This window comes from Myodes glareolus, chromosome 4 (genome assembly GCF_982192425.1).
Source record: "Myodes glareolus chromosome 4, mMyoGla1.1, whole genome shotgun sequence".
Taxonomy (NCBI): Eukaryota; Metazoa; Chordata; class Mammalia; order Rodentia; family Cricetidae; genus Myodes; species Myodes glareolus.
In genome coordinates, this window is record NC_142029.1 from 64927393 (window position 1) to 64950960 (window position 23568).

The 23568-nt window shown below is 45.3% G+C and overlaps 1 protein-coding gene across 1 annotated transcript in view; it reads right to left on the reverse strand.

The window, feature by feature from the left end:
- LOC125389035 (collagen alpha-4(VI) chain-like) overlaps nucleotides 1–18640 on the reverse strand; it is a 105489-nt gene extending 86849 nt beyond the window's left edge. Inside the window, exons 1-5 of the mRNA XM_087905508.1 lie at nucleotides 18529–18640; nucleotides 9151–9239; nucleotides 5634–6236; nucleotides 3270–3857; nucleotides 1178–1783 (exon numbers count right to left, since the gene is read on the reverse strand). Of these exons, the coding sequence (XP_087761634.1) occupies nucleotides 1178–1783; nucleotides 3270–3857; nucleotides 5634–6236; nucleotides 9151–9226 (1873 nt within the window). The 5' untranslated portion in view covers nucleotides 9227–9239; nucleotides 18529–18640. The remainder of the gene's footprint in view (nucleotides 1–1177; nucleotides 1784–3269; nucleotides 3858–5633; nucleotides 6237–9150; nucleotides 9240–18528) is intronic.
- Nucleotides 18641–23568: the final 4928 nt, after the last annotated feature.

The following is a 23568-nucleotide window of genomic DNA, read 5'->3' on the forward strand; positions in this document are numbered from 1 at the left end:
AAGAGCACTTTTTGCTCTTACAGAGGACCTGGGCTCAGTTCCAGGTATCTACATAATCACCTGTGACTCCAGATTCAGGGATCTGATGCTCTCTTCCGGCTTCTAGAAACTCGTTTATGTATGTGCTGTATGCAAACTCACACACACATACATACGAAAATAACAAACAAGGGTGGAAGGATGGCTCAGCAGTTAAGTGCACTGGTTGCTCTTCCAAAGGACCTGAGTTTGATTCCCAGTGCCCACAGGTGGTCCTCAACCATCTGGAATGCCATCTTCCTCTTTTGAACTCCACAGACTCCAAACACACACGGTACACAGATATACATGTAGGCAAAACACCCATACACATAAAATAATAATATAAAATGAAAGGCTAATGGTCAGCCATGAAAAATACGTGGTAGCTTAGGTTATTATTTAGAAATATTCACTCCTGCTCCTCATATGCCCATGCGACAATATGCTTTCTTCCTCCAAGGATGCTGACAGTCGTGTGATTTATTTTGATTAATAGTATGTCAGCAGGTGCTGCAGGGCTCTGAAAAGCATTTATATAGTTAGATTTTTCTCTTGGGTCTCTGCAATTATCACAAGGAGAATGTGCTCAGAGTAGCTGGACTGACCTCAGAAGCAAAGCCATTCTTAGCTCGTCAGCTCCTGTTAAACCTCAGATCTCCGAATAAACCCAGAGAAGGTCAGCAAGTCTACATGTGGGGCTTCCCCACAGCCAGCCGACCCAGACCTGTGAGGATAAATTATTTCAAGCACTGACTGCAGAGGGTTTACTCGGCAGCGTATTAGTGGTAACCAAAGATAGACAAGATGACAACTGAGGCACTCCGTGTCCCCTTTCTCTCCCCTATGTACAGGGACAAGTGCCCTAACACCGAGAAATGACCTCAGAAGAAGTCTTTCCCGATACTTTCTTCCTTCTTCTTCTCCTTTAAAAAGGGGGGGGGGGGCGGTCTCAATATGTAACTAATGAAGCACAACTTTAAACTTCATATTCTCCTGCCTCTATACACATACGCCTTTATATGGTGCTGGGAATCAAACCCAAACCTTCAGGCTTGCTAGGCAAGCACTCTGCCAATAGAACTACCCCTAATCCCCCAGATTTTCTTCATACACTGTGACTTCCTGGTGACTCAGGCAGCCAAGCATCAAGACTTACCTTCTGCAGCTTCCTCTGCAGCCTCGGTCGTGACCTCAGACTTTTGAGTCTCCTGGATCACCACATTTACATCCTGTATTAGCTGTCTGACTCCATCTTCTCCCTGCCGGTCAGACACAAACACCAGAGACCCTATCTCCTCCAGTTCCGTCCTGTCAGAGTCCTGCACCCCCACAGACATGATTTCAATGCCTCTCCTCCTCAGGATCTGTGCGGCATCTTGGACCTCACCCTCAGATTTGCCTGAGGTAATGACCACCGCATACTGAGGAACACCCTGTAAGAACCGACTTCCTGCCACCTCCTGGAAAAACGTCTGGTGGAGAAACTGAAGGGCTCGGCCTGTCCTTCTGGAGCCACCTCGGAGCACCAAATGCTCGTGGATGTGTGTGATCATCTCATCCCGGGTCTTGTTGGTATTAAACAAAAACTCGGTGTAACCTTGATCACCGTACTGAGCCAGCCCAATCCGGTACTTGTCCTTGCCAACCTCCAGGACGCCAATGATCCCAGAAATGAAGTTCTGCATCCACTGGAAACTGGCCTGTGATGTGTCCTGTGAGGTGTCCATCAGAAAGACTACATCTGCATAGGTCTTGGCGGACTCTAGAAGGAAAGGAAGATGGGCAGAAAAGATAAATCAAATCAAGTTCTTAGGGAAAAATGGAGCACAAGGATGGTTTGACACGGGCAATAACAAGGACAGGTAGTATAGTGACATAGCATTGTACATCCAGGGCTTGTCCCTTCTCTGCTTGGGACTCTATCACAGGCATTCTCCCCATCTATCTATCTATCTAACTATCTATCTATCTATCTATCTCTATTTACCCATCTCTCTGTCTGTCTCCCTCCTCCTCCACGTCTTCTTTTCCACCTTTTCCTCCTCCTCTCTGGCCTGCTTTTTTTACTGTCTACTTCATATCCTTCTTCCACCAATGGAGAAGGCAAGAAACTAACCATGACTGCATGGTCTCTGCAAGCCACAGCTCTTTATATACTTGGCAGCTTACGCCTCCTAAATCGTTCTTCTATGAGATTATTGTCCCCATCGTGAAGGTAAAGACAATGATGAGAATTGGAGTTGCCTCATGCTCACATAACTGCTGACATGACCACAGCATGATATAGTTAAGGGGATGTTTCTTTTAACTGTACTTAAGAGAGATCAAATATCCAGAGGCATCTAGAAGAATCCAGAACAGAGAAAGACGTAGACTGAACATAACCAGCAGACTGGACACGCCCGGGGCGAGGGAAGCAGGAGAGCAGGACAGAATAGTGGAGACAGCACAATAGCAAGAGATCGAGAGTACAGTGAGGATAACCAGCGTGGAGAATACTGAGAATAGCTGGGTTATAAGGAGAGTGAGAAACTGCAGGGAGGGAAGCCTGCGAGCTAGGGGTAGTTTGGGGTAGAGGAGGAGGTGAGAAGGGCTAGGAAGCCTGTGAGCTAGGGGCAGTTTGCGGTAGAGGAGGAGGTGAGAAGGGCTAGGAAGCCTGTGAGCTAGGGGTAGTTTGCGGTAGAGGAGGGAATGAGAAGGGCGAGGATGCTAGCCTGGACTTTGAAAAGCGTAACAGGTACTTGTGATACTGAGGGAGCTGGAGGCCCGCATGCGCTTTGATGTGTTGAGAGGCACCACCGTTAGCCATCTGTTCCTTCTAACAGAGATGAGGGAAACGACTCCTTTTGGCAGCTGGAAAGGGGTTTTACAAGTTCCTGGAGATTGTTGACTTTGATCTAACTGTCAGAAATCTGTTGAACTCATTCTGGATATATGAACTGCCTTTTGGAGTTTGGGGAATTGGACCTGATGGTAACTAAAACGTGGCAGATGCAAGATTGAAAAAGAATGTCTTCTGGACTCCAAACCCCATGCTGCTTTTTCCCAACAACACAACAGTATATCCTCTCCCTTCTTTCCCACCCATGAACACTCTATTCTTCCTTCGAGCCTGGTTCAAACTTCCTTTCCTCTCGGAAGCATTTCTAGACGCTCCCATGAGAGCAGGCCTTCCTTCCCCTTTGGAAACGCATCGCTACATTGTAATTCAGTGCTAGATCTGGAGGGGTCCATTGAACATGGCTTACTTTCCATCTGTCCCTCCACTGCTGAGCACAGAGCCTGGAGGAGGCTGCCTGCGAACTCCTGCAAGATGCTGAAGTTTTCTGTGTTGAAGAGAAACTTCTCAAATGGCTCACTGGCTATTTTTTGCAACTCCTGGACATCTTGGACATTGATCCCTACCACGTACACAAAGACGCCATCTCTTTTCAGCTGGTCAGCTGCATCCTGGACCTCGTCATTTGACTCCCCGTCTGTCACCAGGATAACTATCTGAGGAACCCCATCCTTGGCCCGGCTGCCATTCATCTCAGTCAAGTAGTTGGCCCTGATGAACTCTAGGGCACTTCCTGTATTGGTGCCTCCTGTACTGTAGGGCAGATTCCGGATTCCTTCCAGGACTACGCTCTTCTGAGAGGACTGTCTCAGCTGGAAAACTGGGTGGATGTTGTCGCTATACTGGACCAGGCCCACTTGGACCTGCTGGCTGCTGATGTCGAGCCCCGAGACAACCGAGTGAAGGAAATTCTTTACTTTCTGGAAGTTCTGGGGCCCAATGCTAGTTGAGCTGTCCACTACAAACACGATGTCAGCCAGGGATGCTTCTGGGCAAACTGCAGGAAAGAAGGGAAGGAATGGAGGCTCAGAGGTTTCGTTCGAAAGACTGAGTCGGTAGAGCAGAATGCTGAACACGAAGAAAGGACGATGGCAGTGTACGCGGGGAGTCGTGGCCCTTCCCTCCAGCCCCTCGTCTCCCAAGGCTTCAGGCCTGCTCTGCTGCTATGGCCGCCTCCAGCTTTGAAATCCAATGGACAACACCTAGACCCACATCAAGAAGTTAAACCTTTAGAAATTTTGGCAGCATATGGCAAGATGGGGTAGTCTCCTCTCCAGTCACAATCAGCCGCCTGTCTCTCCCCTCCTGACGTGAACCTTATCTCCAGGCACGTGCTGGCACTAAAAGCTCAGAGAGCTGGAGTATGCCATCCTTCTTTAGTGTTCTCGCTGCCATTCTGCCAGCTGGTGGCCCTGTGACCTATTTGTCACCCGCCTCTGAGGTTTTTCTTCTCTGCCCCGCTGTGATCTTTACACCAGTCAGTCCCTGCATGCTCACAGGTATTTCGAGGAGCATCTGCTCTAGCAGACATGGCTACTCTGTCCAAGCCCTGCTGGTTCCTTTGGACCATTTCTAAGCATTGCTCTTTGGAAGACTCGCCTCCCACTACTGCCTTTTTTCTCAGCTTCACAGAAGCCAGTTTCTTGCTGGGCTTACATTCAGGGTCAAGACAACCCTGAGGCGTAACATCTGCTCTTAAGGTCCCACAAAGGGTCAGGACAACCAGGCTTGACGATCTTTGCCAGATCATACCCTTCCTTCCTTTCCTCTGCATCTCTGTCCGGCACAGCCTTAGTGACTGCCCCCCTGACAGTGTAGAACAGCAAGCAGAGGTAGCTATGACTACATACACAAAATGTCTCTGTAAGCCTTGAAGTGCTATCCTAAAAACGTATCATATCTGTTTGGTCATAGGAACGCCACACACTGCCACACTAAGGGGTCAACTTTTAGCACTTCTTCCAACTCATATACTCATAGGAAAATACCAAAATAATGAAGTTCTGTCCTTGTGGATTTTGATGGAGTTCATTCACAATCATCGCTTTCTCTGCTTGAAGGTTTACACTTTAGGAAATCTGATGCAGGCATCCACATACTAAATGAATGCATTGAGAGGATTTTTAAAAAGCAAAGGTTCATGTTTCCTCATAAAGCTAAGTAACTAGCATGAAGAATCTTCACCAGTTTGGGTCCGATCACAACACAAAGTTGAAGACAGGTATGTCTTCTCAGAGGCACCAACAAACGGTAGGGAATGCACGGGTACCCCTGGTTTTGTAGCCATTGTGCCCAGCTTTTTAATGACACAATTTTGTTTGATCCTTCTGACTGAGACAGGTGCTAACGTCCCAGGAAGAAAATTCAGATTTGAAGAGGTTAAATGGCTTATCTAAGATGACACCGGAAGTGAAAAACTAGGATCTAAGTCCGGGTCTTTCTTTTCTCAAAAATGTGCCCTGGTCCTCTCACCTCCTGCGGCCCGTTGGCCAGCAAAGTGGGCAGGTAAACCCAGAACAATAATATCACTCTAGGAACAAAGAACCCTTCATTCAAATGCAGACACATGTTCCTTCGGTGTATAGCACCACCACAAGGCCCCAGGATGGGTGAGATGTGGTCAGAGGTTGGAGAAAGAGAGATGCTTCATTTGGTGAAATTCTAATCTCTGAGTCAAACATGCCCACATATAGATAAGAAAGTAGTAAAGGGGTACAAGAAAAACAAAGTTTGGGGTTCTCTGATGTGCAGATGAGAAAGAAGGGAAGAATACCTGGAGCCTTGTGCTCGGTGGGTTGAGCCGCCTTCGCTAGAGTACTGCAGAGCTCTTGCCGCAGCTTCTGGGCAAGGCCAGGCAGACCAGAGAAATTGGGAACAAAAAAGGTGAATTTATCCTTGGGACTACTTGCGATCTCCCTGAGCTCAGCCTGAGCTGCATCTTTGACACCAACCGCATATAGCAAGATTCCCGCCCTCCTGAGGGCTTCGGCAGGTTCACGGATGTTATCCTCAGCTGGGCCACTGCTCATCACCAGGGCCATCTGAGGCACTCCTTGGCTTGCCCGGCTCCCAGATCCTTCCTGGAAGTGATGCTCTAGAATGAACTGCAGGGACCGGCCCATCTTGTTGCCTCCAGGCTTAAACTGAAGTCGCTGGATGTGTTTCAACACATCACTTTTGCGGTGGTAGGTGGAAAGCATGAATTCAGAAGCAGGTGTATCATTGTACTGGGCCAGACTCACACGGATGGTCTCTCTGCTGACATGGAAACTGTTTGCCAAGACATACAAGAAGTTCCGCACGCTGCGGGCATGCTGGGGGTCGATGCTGGCGTGCACCAAAAGAACAACATCCCCCACAGAGGCCTCCCTGCAGGCTTTAAAAGAGAATGACTTTGTGTTAAAAAGTACAAGTGGACAGCCACCAGCTGAGAGCCAGTCTCAGTCACTGCCGTGTCTCCTCCCCACCAGTGTGCTGGCACAGATGTCAGATGGTAGGCAGCCCAGACACACTGTGCTCTCCTTTGCCTGACCCCTCGCATGCTCACCAGCCCTCCTTGGTCATCTGCCACCTTCTCATCCCCTCCTCAGACATTTGACCCTTCAGTTAGGTCCCTCAGGCAGGTTCTCCATGACCTCCTGCCCACTTAATAAGAAAACCCACTTTCTAGTAGTAGTGGCAGAAACAGTCAGACTTCTTTCACTGACTGGCACATGTATCTCCCTAGCTGCCACAATGGCTCCAGCTAACCACTCACATTTCTGTCCGGGAGAAGAAAAAAGGAAGGGGGGAGAGAGAGAAGATAGCATTTACAAGAAAGGACCTCTGTTACTGTTGCTATTGTCACCACCATCAACATCATATTGTACTGTGTGCGCCACAGTGTGCGTGTGGAAGTCAAAGGGCAACATCATAGAGCCAGTTCTCTTGGCATCATCACATGGGTTCAGAGGATCAAATCCAGGTCACCTCTACCCACTGAGCCACCTTGCCAGCCCAAGGATGGAACTCTTGAACAATAATGAAAGCAGTGAAGACACTGGCATTTCAGAGCTAGAAATCACTGTAACCAGGGGAATGTGGCCGCTAGTCACATGTGGTCATTGAGCTCCTGCAACACAGCTAGTGTGAAGGAGAAATAGGACTCTATATTTTACTGCATTTTTATACTCAAAATAGTCAAATAGTCACAATAGACTAAAAATGGGCTACTCAAATAGATACGGGCAGTTAGTAGTCACTGCATTGGACAACACATGTATAAAATAACACATCTCATTCACAGGGTGGCAGCACCACTGTGGAATGGTCCCCACCAACATCAGCTATCAATCAAGGCTTGCCCGTAGGTCAATCTGGTAAGGACATTTTCTCAACGGAGATTCCCTCATCCAAAATGACCATAACCTGGGTCATGTTGACATAAAACTTATCAGCATAGCACCCCACAGACATTCCCTCAAAGAGCTAGACAGAGCTCAACTCTTCGAACATCCAACCCATAAAAGTTTAGAAAGCAAAAACCCCATCCAGGCATAAACAGCGAAGGGCTGAGGAAAACGTGATAAAAACCCAGGGACATCAAATCCCTGTGTCTGTTCTGGAATCCTGGGACCTGCTTTGCAGAAGTCTGCCTGACATTTGGTCAGAAAGCCAAGTGGAGTCTAACTTTAGGAAAGGACGACAGCTAACACACCGAATTTGTTGCTCTTGGGCTCTCCCACTGGGAAGAGAGAATTCCATCACTAGCCCAGAAACGGCTCATTGGTTTCTGCCCTTGCGGTGGCTAATCTTGGTTGTCAACCTGACTACATCTGGAACCAACTAAAACCAAGAAGCTGGGCATGCGTAGGAAGGGATTTTCTTGATTGGATCATTTGAGGTGGGAAGACCCAGCCTAAATCTGGGCCGTGCCTTCTGGTGGTAGCCTACGTGAGAGTCTGGAAGAAGAGGGTCGGCTTTTTGCCTGCTTGCCCTCACTCTTACTGACAAGTTCATCTGTCCTGTTGCTGAGTCATCCCTCCCTGGTACTTAGAATCTTCTTTCAGAATTCCAGTGTAGACCAAAGACCAGCAGCTCTCACAGAATCTCTGGGACTCCACCACCGGAATGGAACTGCCAAATCATCCAGTCTCGTGGACTGAATAACTTCCATATTCTTGGCCTTTCCATAAGGAGACAGCATTGTTGGACTACTGGAACCACAGCCTGTAAGCCAGTCTGACACATCATATATATATATATATATATATATATATATATATATATATATATATATATATACATGTGTGTGTATTACACATCCTATATATTATATATTATAATATATATTCATATTCATTCTATTGGTTGTTCCTTTAGAGAACACAAACTAATACACACCTCTCACAGGAACAAACACAGCCATAAAGCTTTCCCTGGTCTTCCAAGCTGAAGGAACCACCCCCAGCTGTAGCCCATCTTTTCCAGCAAGTCTTGGTTCTACCATAAGACACCACTGAGGTACCTCATGATTCATGGTACTGTCTCCATCAGTTCTTTGTAGTATTAGAAGGCATTTGAAACATGACGAGACTTGCCGTCACAGCTCTGCTCACAGGAAGGGGAAATGGAGCCAAGGGAAAGACGAAGAGCTTCAGAGTTTTCCACCAACAAATATGGCGGTCTGTGCAACTTCATTTGAGTATTTAAACCTCAGTGGTGTCTCAGTGGGGCTTCAGATCACTCAAAAATGCTCCCTTGACAAGACTTTCATCTTGAAAAGTCCATACAATCTATTAAAATGACTGCCAAATGGGCTGGGGAGATGACACACACATGTGTACAAGCACCCAAAAGCACACATGAACACACCTTATGTGAACATACCCATACGCCTATACTACATACATATAAAGACTACAAAACAATTGCAGAGGTGTCACTAGTATCAGACAAAAGTGCCCACCTCATGATGACAATTACCCTCAGAACAGCTCTGTCGTGGGGACAAAACAGACCACACAACACTTGCAAAGCCCCTAACACGGGCTTCTTAGACTCCGGCAATCCACTCAGAAGCATGTCGCTTTCAACAAGCCTATTTGTCTTACCATTTGAGGTTAAGTATTTTTTAAAAATCAAGTACCCATCCCTCACTAAGAGTTTCCAGATTCCAAGGAAATTCTCCTTCAAGGAATCTATTCCACTGTCTTAATTATGATGCTCCCATCATATTTCCATTTAAGATTGTCACTACTACCAGTTCCCTGGCAAACAAGCAATCGGAGTTTAAGAATTTCATATGTTACCAATCCTTTGTGATTTAATGCAGTCCAAACTAGCTGCAAGGAAGATGATCAACCAAAATGTCTTCCAAGTCCCCATGCTATATGTGATCCTAGAAAGAAAAAAGAAAAGAAAGAAACCTTGTGATTAAAAATTTTGTCTTCCTTGAAAGTGATACATTGTATCACATTGTCTGTACGTTATACTTCCGCAATGTTGAAAAAAATTGGAAGACAGGTTCTCATGTAGTTGGGCATGTAGCCTGTAACCCCATCCCTACCAGAGGGGAGGGGAAGAAGACAGCAAGTGTCAGGTTCAATAAGAGACCTTGTCTCGGGGGAAAAAAAGGTGAAGGGCCAGCAAGATAATTTAGTGGGTAAAGCTACTTTCTCCCAAGTCAGCAACTGAGTTCAATCCCTAAAACCCGCATTATAGAAAGAGAAAACCAATACTTGCAAGTTGTCCTCTGACCCCTCAGGTGTACATAGCACATGAGTGTGCACACACACAAATAAATAATAAATAAACATATGCACAGTAAATAAGTGAAATAACATGAAGACATGACTGAGGAAGACATCCTGACATTGACCTCCAGCCTCTGAACATGCCTATGTAGGTGAGCACACCCACCCACACATACGAGACACAGTCATACACATAAAACAATGATGATAAATAATAATAATAATAACCTTGCCACAGTGCTTCAATTGTGTAAGGAAAGAGTCCCAATAGTGTGACCTGAGGAAAATTCTGTAAACACTAAGAATGCACCTCAGACTTGCTGTTGACATCTGTGCAGATGTGGTTTATGGGCGGGGGAAGCATATGGGGGTTGGAGGTAGAACTCCCACTTCACACACTGAATTCATTTAGTGGAACATAAACATCTCTGGATGATTTTGCTTGTATTTTTATACAAGAGTTAGATGACCCGATAAACATTTGCAGCATCCAGAAACAGTCCAATATCTTAGAACACATCTGCCTGGTAAGATCAGCTCCGCCTGAGTATATTTTATACTCCCCTGGAAGGAACATAAAATAACCTCTTCCCCCTGAACCTGAACCTATTTCCAGAGGCACCCATGAAAATTATCAAGTCTGAGCCAATTTTTTCTTTTTTACTGTAAGAACAGGGTAGTGATCACATTGAGTGAGGCTCCATATGGTGCAGGAGACCTCCCATCTCTATGTTCTTGGCCATCAGTCTCCAAGAACTCTGGAAGATAGATTGTTTGAGTCTAAACCACGATACACTAAACAGTGCATCTTGGGCAAATTGTATCATTTCTCTGTGCCTTAGTTTCCCCAATAGCACCTACCTCATAGTGCTGTGATCAAAATTGAATGTATCTGTCTTTGTAAAAACATTTTATCCATAAAAATGGCAAGAAAAAGTAAGCCAGAATAAATTCATATATGGCCCTCACAGTTACAATAACATATGACATTTCAGTCAAGAGCGGTTGCACATGCCTATAATCCCAGCACTCAGGAGGTCAGGGCAGAAGGAGCAGAATTCCAGGTCAGCCTGGGATAACAGCAAGATCTTGTCTTAAAATAAGTAAATAAATAGCCATGCATTGTTAAGGCAGAAAAAGCCAAGGGTTCAAGTCCAACGTGGGCTATATATAGTGATTTCTAGGACAGCCTGGGCTATGAACTGAGATCCTGTGGAAGGAGGAAGGGAGAAAAGAAAGGAGAGAGAAAGAGACGGATGGAGGGAGAGAGGGAGGAAGGGAGAAAGGAAGAGAAGGAGGAAAGGAGGAAATAAAAGGTTGTATTTCAATACTGTTTAATTCAGGGGCTAATAAAGTTACATGTAAGATAAAACCTCCCAAGAATGCATCTACATTTTCATATGGCATTATGTCTTCCTTATTATCATTAATACAATTAGTCAAAAATGTATTTACAATTGCAAATAAAATCTAGTGGGAAAGTCAAACATTTATAAACACTTGACAGCTGTGCATACATGTGATAAATATACATTAATGACTTGATGTTTACATCATATATACTACTTCAGGAAGCTGGTTAATACTGATAGTCTGCATTTAAACATGCAGGGCCCACCATGGAAGCAAGGCATAAAACCACTGGATGAAGTATAATTAGGTTGGGAAACCAGGGGATATTAAGTCTAGTAACTAATGGTGCTGCAATAGAGAAAGACTTCTCTCAAATCATGTTGAACAATTAACTCACATGAACTTCATACAGTGCTGTGTACCTACACAAGACTGAGTCCCTTGGGAGCTGGAGACATGGCATAGTGGTCTTTTTACAATTCAGGGTTCTGAACTCAGCCTTGCACATTGGATCAGTACTCTACCATTGGGCTACACCCCAGCCTGGCAGCAACCAACCTTGAGAAAGTTAAAATTAAACCAATTGATTTAATTAAATCAAACAAAATAAATTAAATACACAGAATGAGACGTTTCTCTGTTAATATATAAATAAGTAATTAGTTCCCCTACCCACTGAACTTCATCCTCAATCCAAAAATCTGTTTTTTAAGACTCACTTACTCAAAGAATTGCTTTGTTGGGCTGGTAGAGATGGCTCAGTGGTTAAGAGCACTTGCTGCTCTCACAGGGGGCCTGAGTTCAGTTCTCAGCACACAAACACACAGATAATCACAGTGGTTTTAATTTTGTAACCACCACAGGAACAAATGACTCCAGAGGACACCTCAAGACCACTGGATAAAATTTTGTTGAAAAACAAGACAATATTGCGATGGTTTGAATAAGATGCCCCCACCAGTTCTGAACATTTGAATACGTGGTCCCTGGCTGGTGGCTCTATGAGGAGGATTGGGAGATATAGCCTCGCTGGAGAGGAATTGTGCCACTGGGTGCAGACTTTGAGGGCTCAAAGGACTGGTGCCATTCCCAGTGTGTTCTGCCTAATGGTGGATCTGCATGTGAGCTCCCAGCTGTCCCTGCCACCATGTCTTTGCTCTGCCACCCTGAACTTTAACCCTCCAAAACCAGAAGACAAATTAAATGCTTTCTTATCTAAGCTGCTTTGGTGTTTGTCACAGCAATAGAAAAGTAACTAAGACAACAACACAGTCTCAAAGTATCTCCTTTAAAAACTATCTACAAGTTACAAAGGACACAACAATAGCCTTTCTGATAGAGAAAGCGGGCAGGCATGACAACCAAATGGTCACAACTAACATCAGCAAACAGGATGAGGCGACAATGTGCTTCTCCTGGAACTGTGCGTGAGAAACCTCACCACCCCTCCTTATAGTTCCTTCCTCCCCAAAGTCTCATCACAGGGAGATAATTACAGAAGCCACAACTTAAGGGCAGTCTGAAAACTAATTGCCTGTGTCCCTCGAAGATATTCTAAAAGACTGAAAAAGCTAAGTAGAAACAGCAGAAATGTGTGTGACGATAGAATGTCATGGTAGGACAGTAGAGAAACTATCCCATACACACGTGCACAGTGAATTTAATGTATTTTCCCATGTTCTTTCTCTCTATCCTTTATTCTCTGGCACTGGCGTTCTCTCCTCACGCTCATGGGGTTAGGATGAACAGTGAATCTGGAACTTTCTTACAGCACGGTCTTGCGGTGCTACACTTCTGGACTGTAAGCTCCAGAAAGCAAATGACTGGGGGCCGTGAAGACAATCTTCTGCACACATCATATTGGATCCCAAGTGGTATGTTTGGCAGAAAGAACTAACCTAAAGTTCAGCCTAAAGCGATTGCATAAACACTAACATTTGCTTCCTGTGCCCATTCCTAAATCTTGGCTTAGACATAAATACAACTTTGTTGTCAAATATTTGAGGGAAGCTGTGTCAAACATTTCAGTGACAATTAATGGCTCTTTAGACTCCAAAAACAACAATATATAGAGCTTGGAGCTTTCCGTCAGCAAGTGGTGAGAGAAGGCTAGCATGGCTCTCTGTGGAGCAGTAAGTGCATGCTGACTCCCACCATGTGCCAACCGCCCATGGTAATCCGAAGACTGGCACACAACCGGTGAAGAGTTTAAACCTTTGGAACGGGATGGAAACTTGGCTGCAGGGTTATTTTTAATTAGTCTGGGTCTTCTCCACAGGCTGACTTGTCTAATTCATTGTGATACCTGGTTCGGACATCAGCTGGGCCATTTGCCAAAAGTGACATCAGACCAAGGACCAACTAGAGGTGTCTCGGGCTCACCTTCACAGAGAAAAGTGACCAGAACAATGAGTAAACACCTCTGTTTTGGTCAGAGTGTCTAAGGCATCATACTGTGATGCTACAAGGGAGTGAAAGAAGCCCTGTAGAACACAGATGTTCAAGATGGCCAGTCAGAGATGGAAGGAAACACCCCACTTCTGCTCCCTGTTTTCCTAGTCATGATCAGCTTAACCAACACACGACTTAAACCTCACCCCTTGGGGGAAAGTAAAGAAGCCCACAGTGGTTCTAAGCACTGCCCAGACATCTGCCATCTTTGCTGCTGGAGAACATTGCAATCCACGCAGGGCTTCAGCAGCTCGGGAAGCAGCCTACAGGCCACATAACTACACTACTCCAGGGAAGGAACCTACATTATATCCTGCTATCCATCTATGGCCCAAGCTGCTACGGTGTGTGTCGCCTTGAAGTTGAAGTTACTGCTAGGATGAATCCTGGCCAGAGGATGACTAGTTACTGCATCTCTGTCGCTGAGGTCACCACAATCATCACTATGGTCATCATTGCACCATACTCACACATAGTGTATCCCAGGCCAACCTACTCCCTGGGGACAAGATGCTGTGTCTCTCTCCACCAGTTGGTATTGGCCCCTGCTCTTGACTACCCAAATCCTAGGCCTGTAAGATAGCCATGGTGGTACATACCTATTACCCCAGCACTTGGGCCAGCTTTGGCTACATAACAAATTTGAAGCCAGCCTGGGCTACCTGAGACTAGAAAGGGGATGGAGGGGAGAAGGGGAGAGGACCTAGGTGTAAAACAACCTCATCCTCTCAGTGCCAGATCAGCCTAGCATACTGCTGCTACTGATAATGATGATGAAGAAGATGATGGTTATACACAGGCAGGGGAGCAGCTGAAATCCCAGAACTCAAGTTTCCTCCAGAAATGAAGGGAAGCAAAGTGCAGTAAGAACTGTGTAGAGCTAGCCAATAATTTCTACTCAAGTGACAGTCCTGCCATCTTCCCATTTTATGTCTTCCTGCACATCTCTGGAATAGTCTACACCTCAGCTTTGTCAACCCTAAAATGAGAGCATGTGCTTCCTTGCCAGCACCATTCAACAGAGTGAGTGTGGAGACAACAAACCTGTAGAGGAGGACAGATTTGTGAAGAGCTGTGAAATTAGAGATGTCTGTCTCCTCTGACTGACAACCTACAAAATGGGACCCCCGAGCTGAGTCCTTCCTCATTGGTGAAACAAAGCATCAGTGTTTTTTTAACCAAAGAAAAATGCTTCCTTTGTATCAAAGACCTGACCACATCCTTGACTGGGTAAATCCAGGAAATAGCCATATTTTGATGAACATGAGATTTCAGATTCTAACAGACTTTCTATGGCAGTGGGAGAGAGAGTCTCCCTACATCAAAATGATGCAGACGTGGAGATGTGACACCACCCAGGAAGCCACGGTCACCACAGGGAAACAAACTCTTCAGAACTAGCTGCCTATGTCTTTTCCGATGACTTTCATTTTTATCTCAAGGATCTCAGCTTAAAGGAACTCAGTGACATTGAACTACTTCTGCATCATTTTTGATATCTTAAATAACTTTAAATGGAATTGGAAAAGCACGTAAGAACGCAAACCTATCTGCTGCTGAAAAGGATCAGCTATTTCATTTTCTATCATAAGATTCCCTGGGCTACAAACTCCAGGGAGGTGGTAATTACAAGATAACACGTTTGCCGAGTTTGGTTCCGGCTTCACAGATTCATAAAGCTTCTGCATTCCTTCCTCTCGCTGGAATCCTTAGAACTCACACCCATGGATGTGCACACACCCAGCAAGCTCCTAAACATTTCCAGAACCCAGCTCACAGGTCACTTCCCAACCCAGCCAGGGAGGGTCACTCGCTCCTATTACACTTCACCTTTGAACCTGGTACATTTATTTCCATGAATAACTCAAACATGTCAGATTTTCTTTGTTGTTTATAGCAATCAATGTCCATAGCAGTTCTCTCCTAAATCTCTCTCCCCACCCCCCAATTTTTTCCTCACTTAACTTCATGACAACTAAACCGGGCTTAGTGGTGCACGCCTTTAATCCCAGCACTTGGGAGGCAGAGGTAAACAGATCTCTGTGAGTTCAAAGCCAGCCTGATCTTCAGAGCGAGTTCCAGGACAGGCTCCAAAGCTACAGAGAAACCCTGTCTTAAAGTCAAAAAAAAAGAAAAAAGACAACTAAAATCTTTTGCTTGTACAGATCCAAAGCCCTGCTCCTCTCCCATGCACAAGAAATATTGCTGGCTCTGCCTTAGAAGAGAGCTGTCTAGAAATGGCCCATCTGTCACCATTTCTACTGCAAATACCTTAGGGCAAGACAACCTCACCTCTCTTGCCTGGTGGCTGCAACAGCTTTCCTGGGTCCCTGTTCTGCCCTGTCTCCTGAAATCTGCTCTCAACCCTGTCAAGGAAGTGCTTGTGGAAATGTAAGCCACTTCTCCAAACCTCCCAAGACTCCCTGTTCTTCCGAGGAAGAGATGAATTAGACCACAGACTGCTAAGCGTTCTGACCAGGCTTTTCTCTCCCCTTTGTCTCTCAGTGTCTCTTTTAACTAACCTGGTAGAGGAGGAGGGGTCTTTAGGTGAGGGCAAGCGCACATGTGTGCATGTGGGGGCCAGAGATCAACTTGGAGTATTGTTCCTCAAAAGCCATCCTCCTCTGGAGACAGTGTCTCTTACCAGAGCCTGGGGCTTGCCAAATAAGCTAAGCCAAGCCAGCAAGGCCCTGAGATCCAGCTGTCCCTGCCTCCCAGCACACACAGGGTGTTTACCTCGTGTTCTGGGGACCGAAGCACATCCTCATGCTCACCCAGCAAGCACTTTACCTACGAAGCCATCTCCCCATCCTGCACCTTCCCTTTTTACACTCCTGACGTGGGTCTGCTGTTCGTCACATCAGCCAGGCACGCCCTGTGGCAGGAGGGGCTCTGCATGTCCGGTTCCTCTGTTTCGAATGTTCTTCAGCTCGGCTCCATGACCAACGCCTTAACCTCTTTGATGTCTGTACTCAGATGCCACCTTCACAACCACGCTGTCTGTAGTTGCTACCCAGCCCTCCTTCCCTGCTCCACTTCCCCTTTGTCGCTGTGGTTGTTGATAGCCATTTTTACAGCCCCACCTCTCTCTAGAACACAGCCGAATTCTTCCATTTTCCATGCTGTACTTTGAATGTGGCTACATAGATTTACTGGCTTACCCAGAAAGGTTTCTCTTTTAAGATAGAATGTTCTACAAAGATTTAAAGGTATCCTTAGGCCGTCTAGTGTGCCCTCACCTGTTCACAACAGATGTGAACAGATGTGAACCCTATTATGTTCTCATTGATACTTTAATTAAAACTAAATTTTAAAGTCATTTGCACTAAGAATATAATCATGTCAGGTGTAGTGGCTCATGCCTTTAATCCTAGCATTCGTGGGGGCCAAGGCAGGTGAATCTCTGTGAGCTCAAGGTCAGCCTGGTCTACAGATCAAGTTCCAGGATACCCAGAACTACATAGAGAGAGACCCTAAAATTATATACGTGTGTGTGTGTGTGTGTGTGTGTGTGTGTGTGTGTGTGTGTATTCAGAACCAACAGCACAAAACCAAACAGAATGTGGACACTGAGTTTAAGACCCCAGAGAACACAGAAGAGGAATCAGTCTACTGTTGCAACCTCTGGCCAAGGTGGACTTGGGAATGTGGTCAGGAAGAGGAACCACAAAAGTCAGTAAGGTCCCGAGCTGCTCCTTACACAGAAGGCACAAGATGAACTAGGGATGTTGCAACAAGACAGACTGGTCAGGGCTAAAGCTCCAAGCAGACAAGGGTCATCATTTCAGTTCCTCTTAACTGCAACATGCTGTATTTGATGCTGCTGCTGGAGAATACAGATGGGATTCCATTCCTCTTGGTCAGTGACAAAATAAACATCTCCAAAGACCTTTCCAGAAAGCCCATTTCTGAGAATCTGAAACCACCCGATGGCACTTTGCGAAAGCAGACTTTGCAAAGGCCACTGGGCTACAGCATTCAGAGGCCATTTTGCAGCCCCTGGGGTGATTGCTTGGCTTCTAAAAATCAATTTTAAAATAAAAAAAGGAAAGGAATGAAGGAAGGGCAATTAAAAAATAAAATAAATAAATTATTAAAAAGAAAAGAAAAGAAGCTCACTCTGGTCTCTGACTCAGGGTTACCACCGTCTCCCCAGCAGGCTCTGTCAAGGAGAGTCGCCTTTCCCTAGAGTTTGTATCTTGACTACACCTGTTGAATCACTAAATTGTCAGGGCTGTCCTCTCCCCTTAGTTCTTCCATCTAACACCAATCTGCAACTTTTAAATCTCCAAAAGCTTTGTATGGGTGAAATAATCCACAGAGCACGCATGAGACTCATACCTAGCTGGGTTCTCCTTTCCACAGGATGTGTCTCCTACTTCTTATCTTCTTGCTCAGTAAAAGTTCAGAGGCTTGCAGGTTCCTCCTTACAGGTTTCAACCAGAGTTACTTTATCTATTTCTCTAACAGGGTTTCTTTCGGATTCCTCTCTACCTCTACCCCTGCCTCGATTTCTCTCTCCCTCTCATCTGTCTGTGTTCTCACGTGCCGCTTTCTCTCTTGGCCTAGGAAGGAAAGAAAATGCTTTTAGAGGCCAAGCATAGGTGGCATGGTGGTGCCTGGCCTGCAAACCCAGTACTTCGGAGGGAAAGGCAGAGGATCAGGAGGTGTTCAAGGCTAGCCTCTGCTACACAGCATGTTTAAGGCCATCCTGGGCTACAATGAGACTCTACCTCAAAAACAATCAAAACAAATAATGCAAAGGAAGAGAAAAAGAAGAGAGGAGAAGATAGAGGAGGAGGAGGAGAGAGCATTTGTTAAAACAAATAAAAACAATTATAACTACATTAATGATTCCGCAACAGTATTCAGTCAAAACCAATGTAACCTCTTTCAATAACTGTTACTCTTACAACTGGGCAGTTAGGGTCATAACACAGTGGTAAAGTTTAAATACAAAGCTATTGTGGTCACATTTAAAAACAGGACATCTGTAGATCTTACAGACTACTTGCTTAGGGTTTTGTCTTGTGTTCATTCATAATAAAAGATACTTTTATGCGGAAAAAGTACAACAAAACATATACATCTATATAAACCTGCCCCCTAGGAAAAGCAAATAGCTCTTACCTGACAAATCCTGGAGTCTCTTCAGTTTCTCCTTATCCTCATCCCTTCAGACTCTGTTTGAGCCTAGGAGTTAGTTCCTGGCACACAGGAAGCCTGAAGGACTCTACGACACAGCAGCTTCCCCACTGTTTAATACTCTCCAGAGACTGGGGGTGGGTGGAAAGGGGGCTGAGTTTATGGGGGATATGAGGCCCACACTTACGCCTGCCTTATTGTCATTAACAAAAAATGGCAACCTGCCCTGTAAACACTGGCCTTGAAAATGAATATACAAACATGCCAGGAAGGACGTTCTCAGAAAGAAAAATAGTACTAAGGAAATAACACAAATGAAACCAACTCTTTTTTAATTCTAATTACATTCTGAAGGGGGAAAAAATGTCCATCACAAGAACCCCTGATTTAATATTTTTACTCTCTTTGAAGTCTCTAAACCGTAAGTTTCTTCAAAGCATTCATTTTTGGATCTTCCACATACCTGCTTACCCTCTGTCAAAGAGTGATAAACATACAGTCTCAACCCAATATATATAATGGATGGGTAAAGAAAAAAATTGGTGAACCAGACAAGGACAAGCATTTCTAAAACTGGTGTCGGAAGTGTCAGCATTCATCTTGAATGCTCTAAACAAGCCATGACAGTCAGACTAAGGGGCACGTGAAGTCAAAATCTGTGTGTCAGTATGTACGTGTGTATGCGCGTGAGTTAGACCAAGAGACCATCCTGGTTTGACTTCTTCTGCTGTGATAGACACTGCGACCGACAGGGGCTTGGGGAGGAGAGGGCTTATTCCATCTTACAGCTTACGGTTCATCAGGGCAGGAACTTAGGACCTGGAAGCAGGAAGCGAATCCGAGTCCATGGAGGAACACTACCTACTGATTTGCTCCATTTGCCTTCTTATACCACTCAGGACCACCTGTCCAGGGGATGCCACCACTCACAGGGGCCGGGCTCTTCGACATCAAGCTTAATCAAGAAAATTCCCTATGGGTTCACCTACAGGCCAATCTGAAGAAGGCATTTTCTCTTCCCAGATAGATGATGGTATGTTGACAAAAACAGCTAACCAGCACATAACTGCTACAGGAAAAGACCTAACACGTTGGCTTAAAGGAGAAAGATTTGTTTCTGTCTCACATTCATAGGTGTTACAGGTCAGCAGGTGTCAGGCATAGTCCACACAGTCATTCGAGGACTGAGGCGAATGAAGATACCATACTCAACACCTGGTATCTGAGATTCTTACAAACATCATCCCATAGCCAGTGGGAAGGATTAAAAGTGGAAGTAGCATCATTTCCACTCCCGTTCTGTTAGTCAAAGCAAGGACACTTACCATATCCAGCTACAGAGGAAGATGGGAGGTTTGCTCTCCAGCAAGACAGCCATGTAGTCAAGCTGGATTCTATTATCACGTAAGAGTGGCAGGCAGAGAGACGAGGGGCCTGGAAATTGGCTGCCATCGCCATCACGATTGGGACATGTCATTATTACCATCATCTTAGGACCTGAGGGCACATGCTTGGCATGAAGCACTATTTAGTTTCTGGCATAGCTATTTGAGTAAATGGGGTCAAATGACATCTCCTGAAATACACTGTCACTATAAAGACAGCCTGTCATTAAGACAGTTGAATTCTCATTTCTCAGAGGGTTTTTTTTAAGACTTGATTAATTTGACAGAAAAGCCTAAGGAACTTTCTCCACAAAGGATTAGCTCCAAAGAGCTGGACCAGCTCACCCTCCACCTTAATTATCTGTGACATGGGGATAATAGGAGCCAAAGGTGGCTCCTCTTGGAAATAGTCACTCAGCATGTAGGTAAGAAGCAGCCATTGTTCATTATGAGGTTGGTTTCCTGAGAGACTCAAGTTATCATGCTTAAAATCCTATCAATACAGTTAAACTCAAATACTTAAGGTCAAAATGCCTCCAAAATATTTGTGCTTCTACCCTGGGACTAGTGCAGCCCAGGGTCCTGGTCCAAGAAGTGTCTTGCTGTGGCAAATAGTGATTGATGCAGAGACTCAGGCCGAGTCAAAATGCTAAGGGTAACGGTTTAGTGTTATCTGTATCTACCCGACAACCCCACTTCAGAGCCCAAGAAACATTCAGGAAGGTGGAAAGAACATAAGAGCCAGATGAAGTGGAGGCATGTCGTGAAGGCTCTCTTTGGGGGCATGATGCGGCCATGGCATTCAAGAACTCTTGCAGCACGGTGATGTACAGGACCTTCAAAAGACCAGGCCTGCCAACACTCAGTCTTGGATCTGGGGATGCTCACAGTGTCCCCACCTCACCTGGAGTTAAGGAGTTCAGTTCTTCTGGGCCTCCTCTGAGAAACTATACAGAATGAACTTTGGAGGCCGCATATTAAGGAGCAATTGCTATCTTTCAGTGGTTGTTTTCAGGACAAGGGTAATACCTGGCATTTCCAAGCTACCCTGTGAGCAGACTTAGTAAACTCACTGCACACTAAAGAAAGTTCTGGAGCTGCAGAGCTGAAAGCTTGGTGAAGGAGGATGCGCACATGTGTGTGACTTGGTCCGGCTGCCAGCGAGAGATTGGAGAGTTCAGGGATGCTCTGAGATCCGAATCTGGATGGTGGGTTACCACCGTGGGCCTGCTCACCAACATTTTCAAAACGGATGTTGTCTGAGAACCTCCCCTTTCCACTCTCACTGTCTGATCTCACCAGGGATGGGACCAAATTCCCAGGCTAGAGATCACAAAGTCTTCACCTTTTACTGTTGAAAAACAAATGTATGCCAGTGCCCACTACTGGCCTCATAGGGGCGTAATGGGCTTGTTCCTGGTTTCAGGCTTTCCCTCGACAGATTATAAACTGTTCAAGGAGAGAAACTATCTCTTTTATGACGGATGGCCCACAGTAGGCTCTCCATAAATATTCACAGAACAGATAGGTGAGTGAACTCCAAAAGTCCTTCGTAGTCTTGTAGCTGTCTAGACGTTTCCACCCCAAGTCACTTTCTGGTGTCAGGCTAAGGAAGACAGGCTGCTGTTCCCAGGAGACCCTGGTGCCTGGCATAAACCGGTTTCTACGGAGAGGATGGCCTCTGTGAAGATAGGTTTGTTTGTTTTAAATAACAAACAAACAACAAAAAAAAACCCACGCTGCTTTTTTTTTCTTTTAAATTAACAAAAGGACATGATGAAACTTGTTTTCAAGATGATGGTGTCAGAAACTCAACTGTTAAAAATCACAGTGAGAATGAACACCTCCTTCCTGCCCAGAGCACCGAAGGCATTCTAAGACAGCCTCCATTTCCACCCCAGGTGCACAGCACCAGATAAGGGATCACCACCCAGCATTCTACACGCATCTTCACTTTGTAGTTTCCAAGGAAACAAAGATCCGTAGTTCTCCTCTCAGGCTAAGCCAGATGTCAATCTCTGTCTACAAATCCCAGCCTTGCTTTGAGCTAACATACCGCTTTGCTGCAATTTCATCCGAGCCTCGCTCCTCTGGAGTGCTGTAAGTAGCTGTGCCTCCCCACGGCCTCTCTACTCTCTGATGGAGGATGCCTCTGGCTCAGCAAGTTAACCTAATTTTGTCAGACATCAGCACGGTCTTTATCAGATGAATTTTTCATTGTTTCATCGCTGTTTTATTGTGTTCTTTGTTTCTGAGATAGGCTGACTGTTGAGCACTGCCCTGACCAGCTAACTGGCTCACCTCTACCCAGTTGGTGTACATCACCGATTATTGGGTCTAGCCTGCTAGCCATTACCATAAAAACCACATAGAGACAGACAGAAAAAAATATGGGGCAGGTAAACGTCAATCAGAACACAAGTCAGGATTTTTTTTTTTAAAGACTTAAAAACGTTACGGTATAATGGGATCTGAAATCATTATCATGGAGTTGTAGGTTGGTTTGTTGTTACTGTTTGTTTTCCTTTGCTTTGTTTAAAGTGTGTGTGTGTGTGTGTGTGTGTGTGTGTGTGTGTGTGTGTGTGTGTTTGCCACAGAGGCCAGAGGCATCAGATCCCTGTGCAGATGGAGTTACAGACAGCTATAGATGGGGCTGGAAATCCTACTCGAGGTCCCTCTGCAAAAGCAGTAACCACTCTTAACTACTGAGCCATCGTCTCTCCGGGCCTTGCTTTGAGACAATATTTAGAGACAATGCTTTATTCTGTGGTGCAGACTGGCCTGGAACTCACAGTAGTCACCCTGCCTTAGCCTCCCAAGTGATAAACTTACAAACCTGAGCCACTATGCACAATTTGATGGTCTTTGAAAGAGGCACTCAGGAGGCAAACACAAGCAGATCTCTGAGTTAAAGGCCAACCTGATCTACATTACAAATACCAGGTCAAGAGGAGCTACACAGTGGTAGCCACTCTACCAACGGGAAACTCCATTCTCAGCTACATTGGGAGCTACCAATCACAGAAAACAGTCCACACCTCAGCTGACCCAAGAATCAGCATGTGACTAATAATAATCTTGCCTTAGTCACCACCACCACCACACAAACACACACACACGTACACACGTACACACACACACACACACACACACACACATACCTCTTGCTATGAAGTTTTAGAAATGAATGCTAATGTTTCCTGGTTTCTAGTTTAGCTTGGTCTCTGGCTCTAAAGCACAGAAGAAAAGAGGATCTGAAATCCTGGACTCTGCCCATCTCACGTTCTTTATTTCATTGTATGCTGTTTGTTTGGTGTTTGTTGGGGAGGGGTGTTGTTGATGAGAGTGAGCATATGACCTTCTCTGCTTAAACTCTCTCAATGTGAATTTTGGCCACTTGTGATCCACCATCATCATCTGAGTTCTGCAGACGCAATGAAACACTTTCTCCGGAGCCCCAAATCATGCTTTCTGGCTTGCCATCCATGCCATCTCTGAAAATGCAAGGTTGTGCTTCTGCTTGTTAGACCACAAACCTTACAAAACAACATGGCTTCATCTTGTCTTTTACTCCCAGGAATCCTAAAGTCAAACACAGAACCTAAAGGGGAAAATACATTTCAAATGCATTTATAGTCGC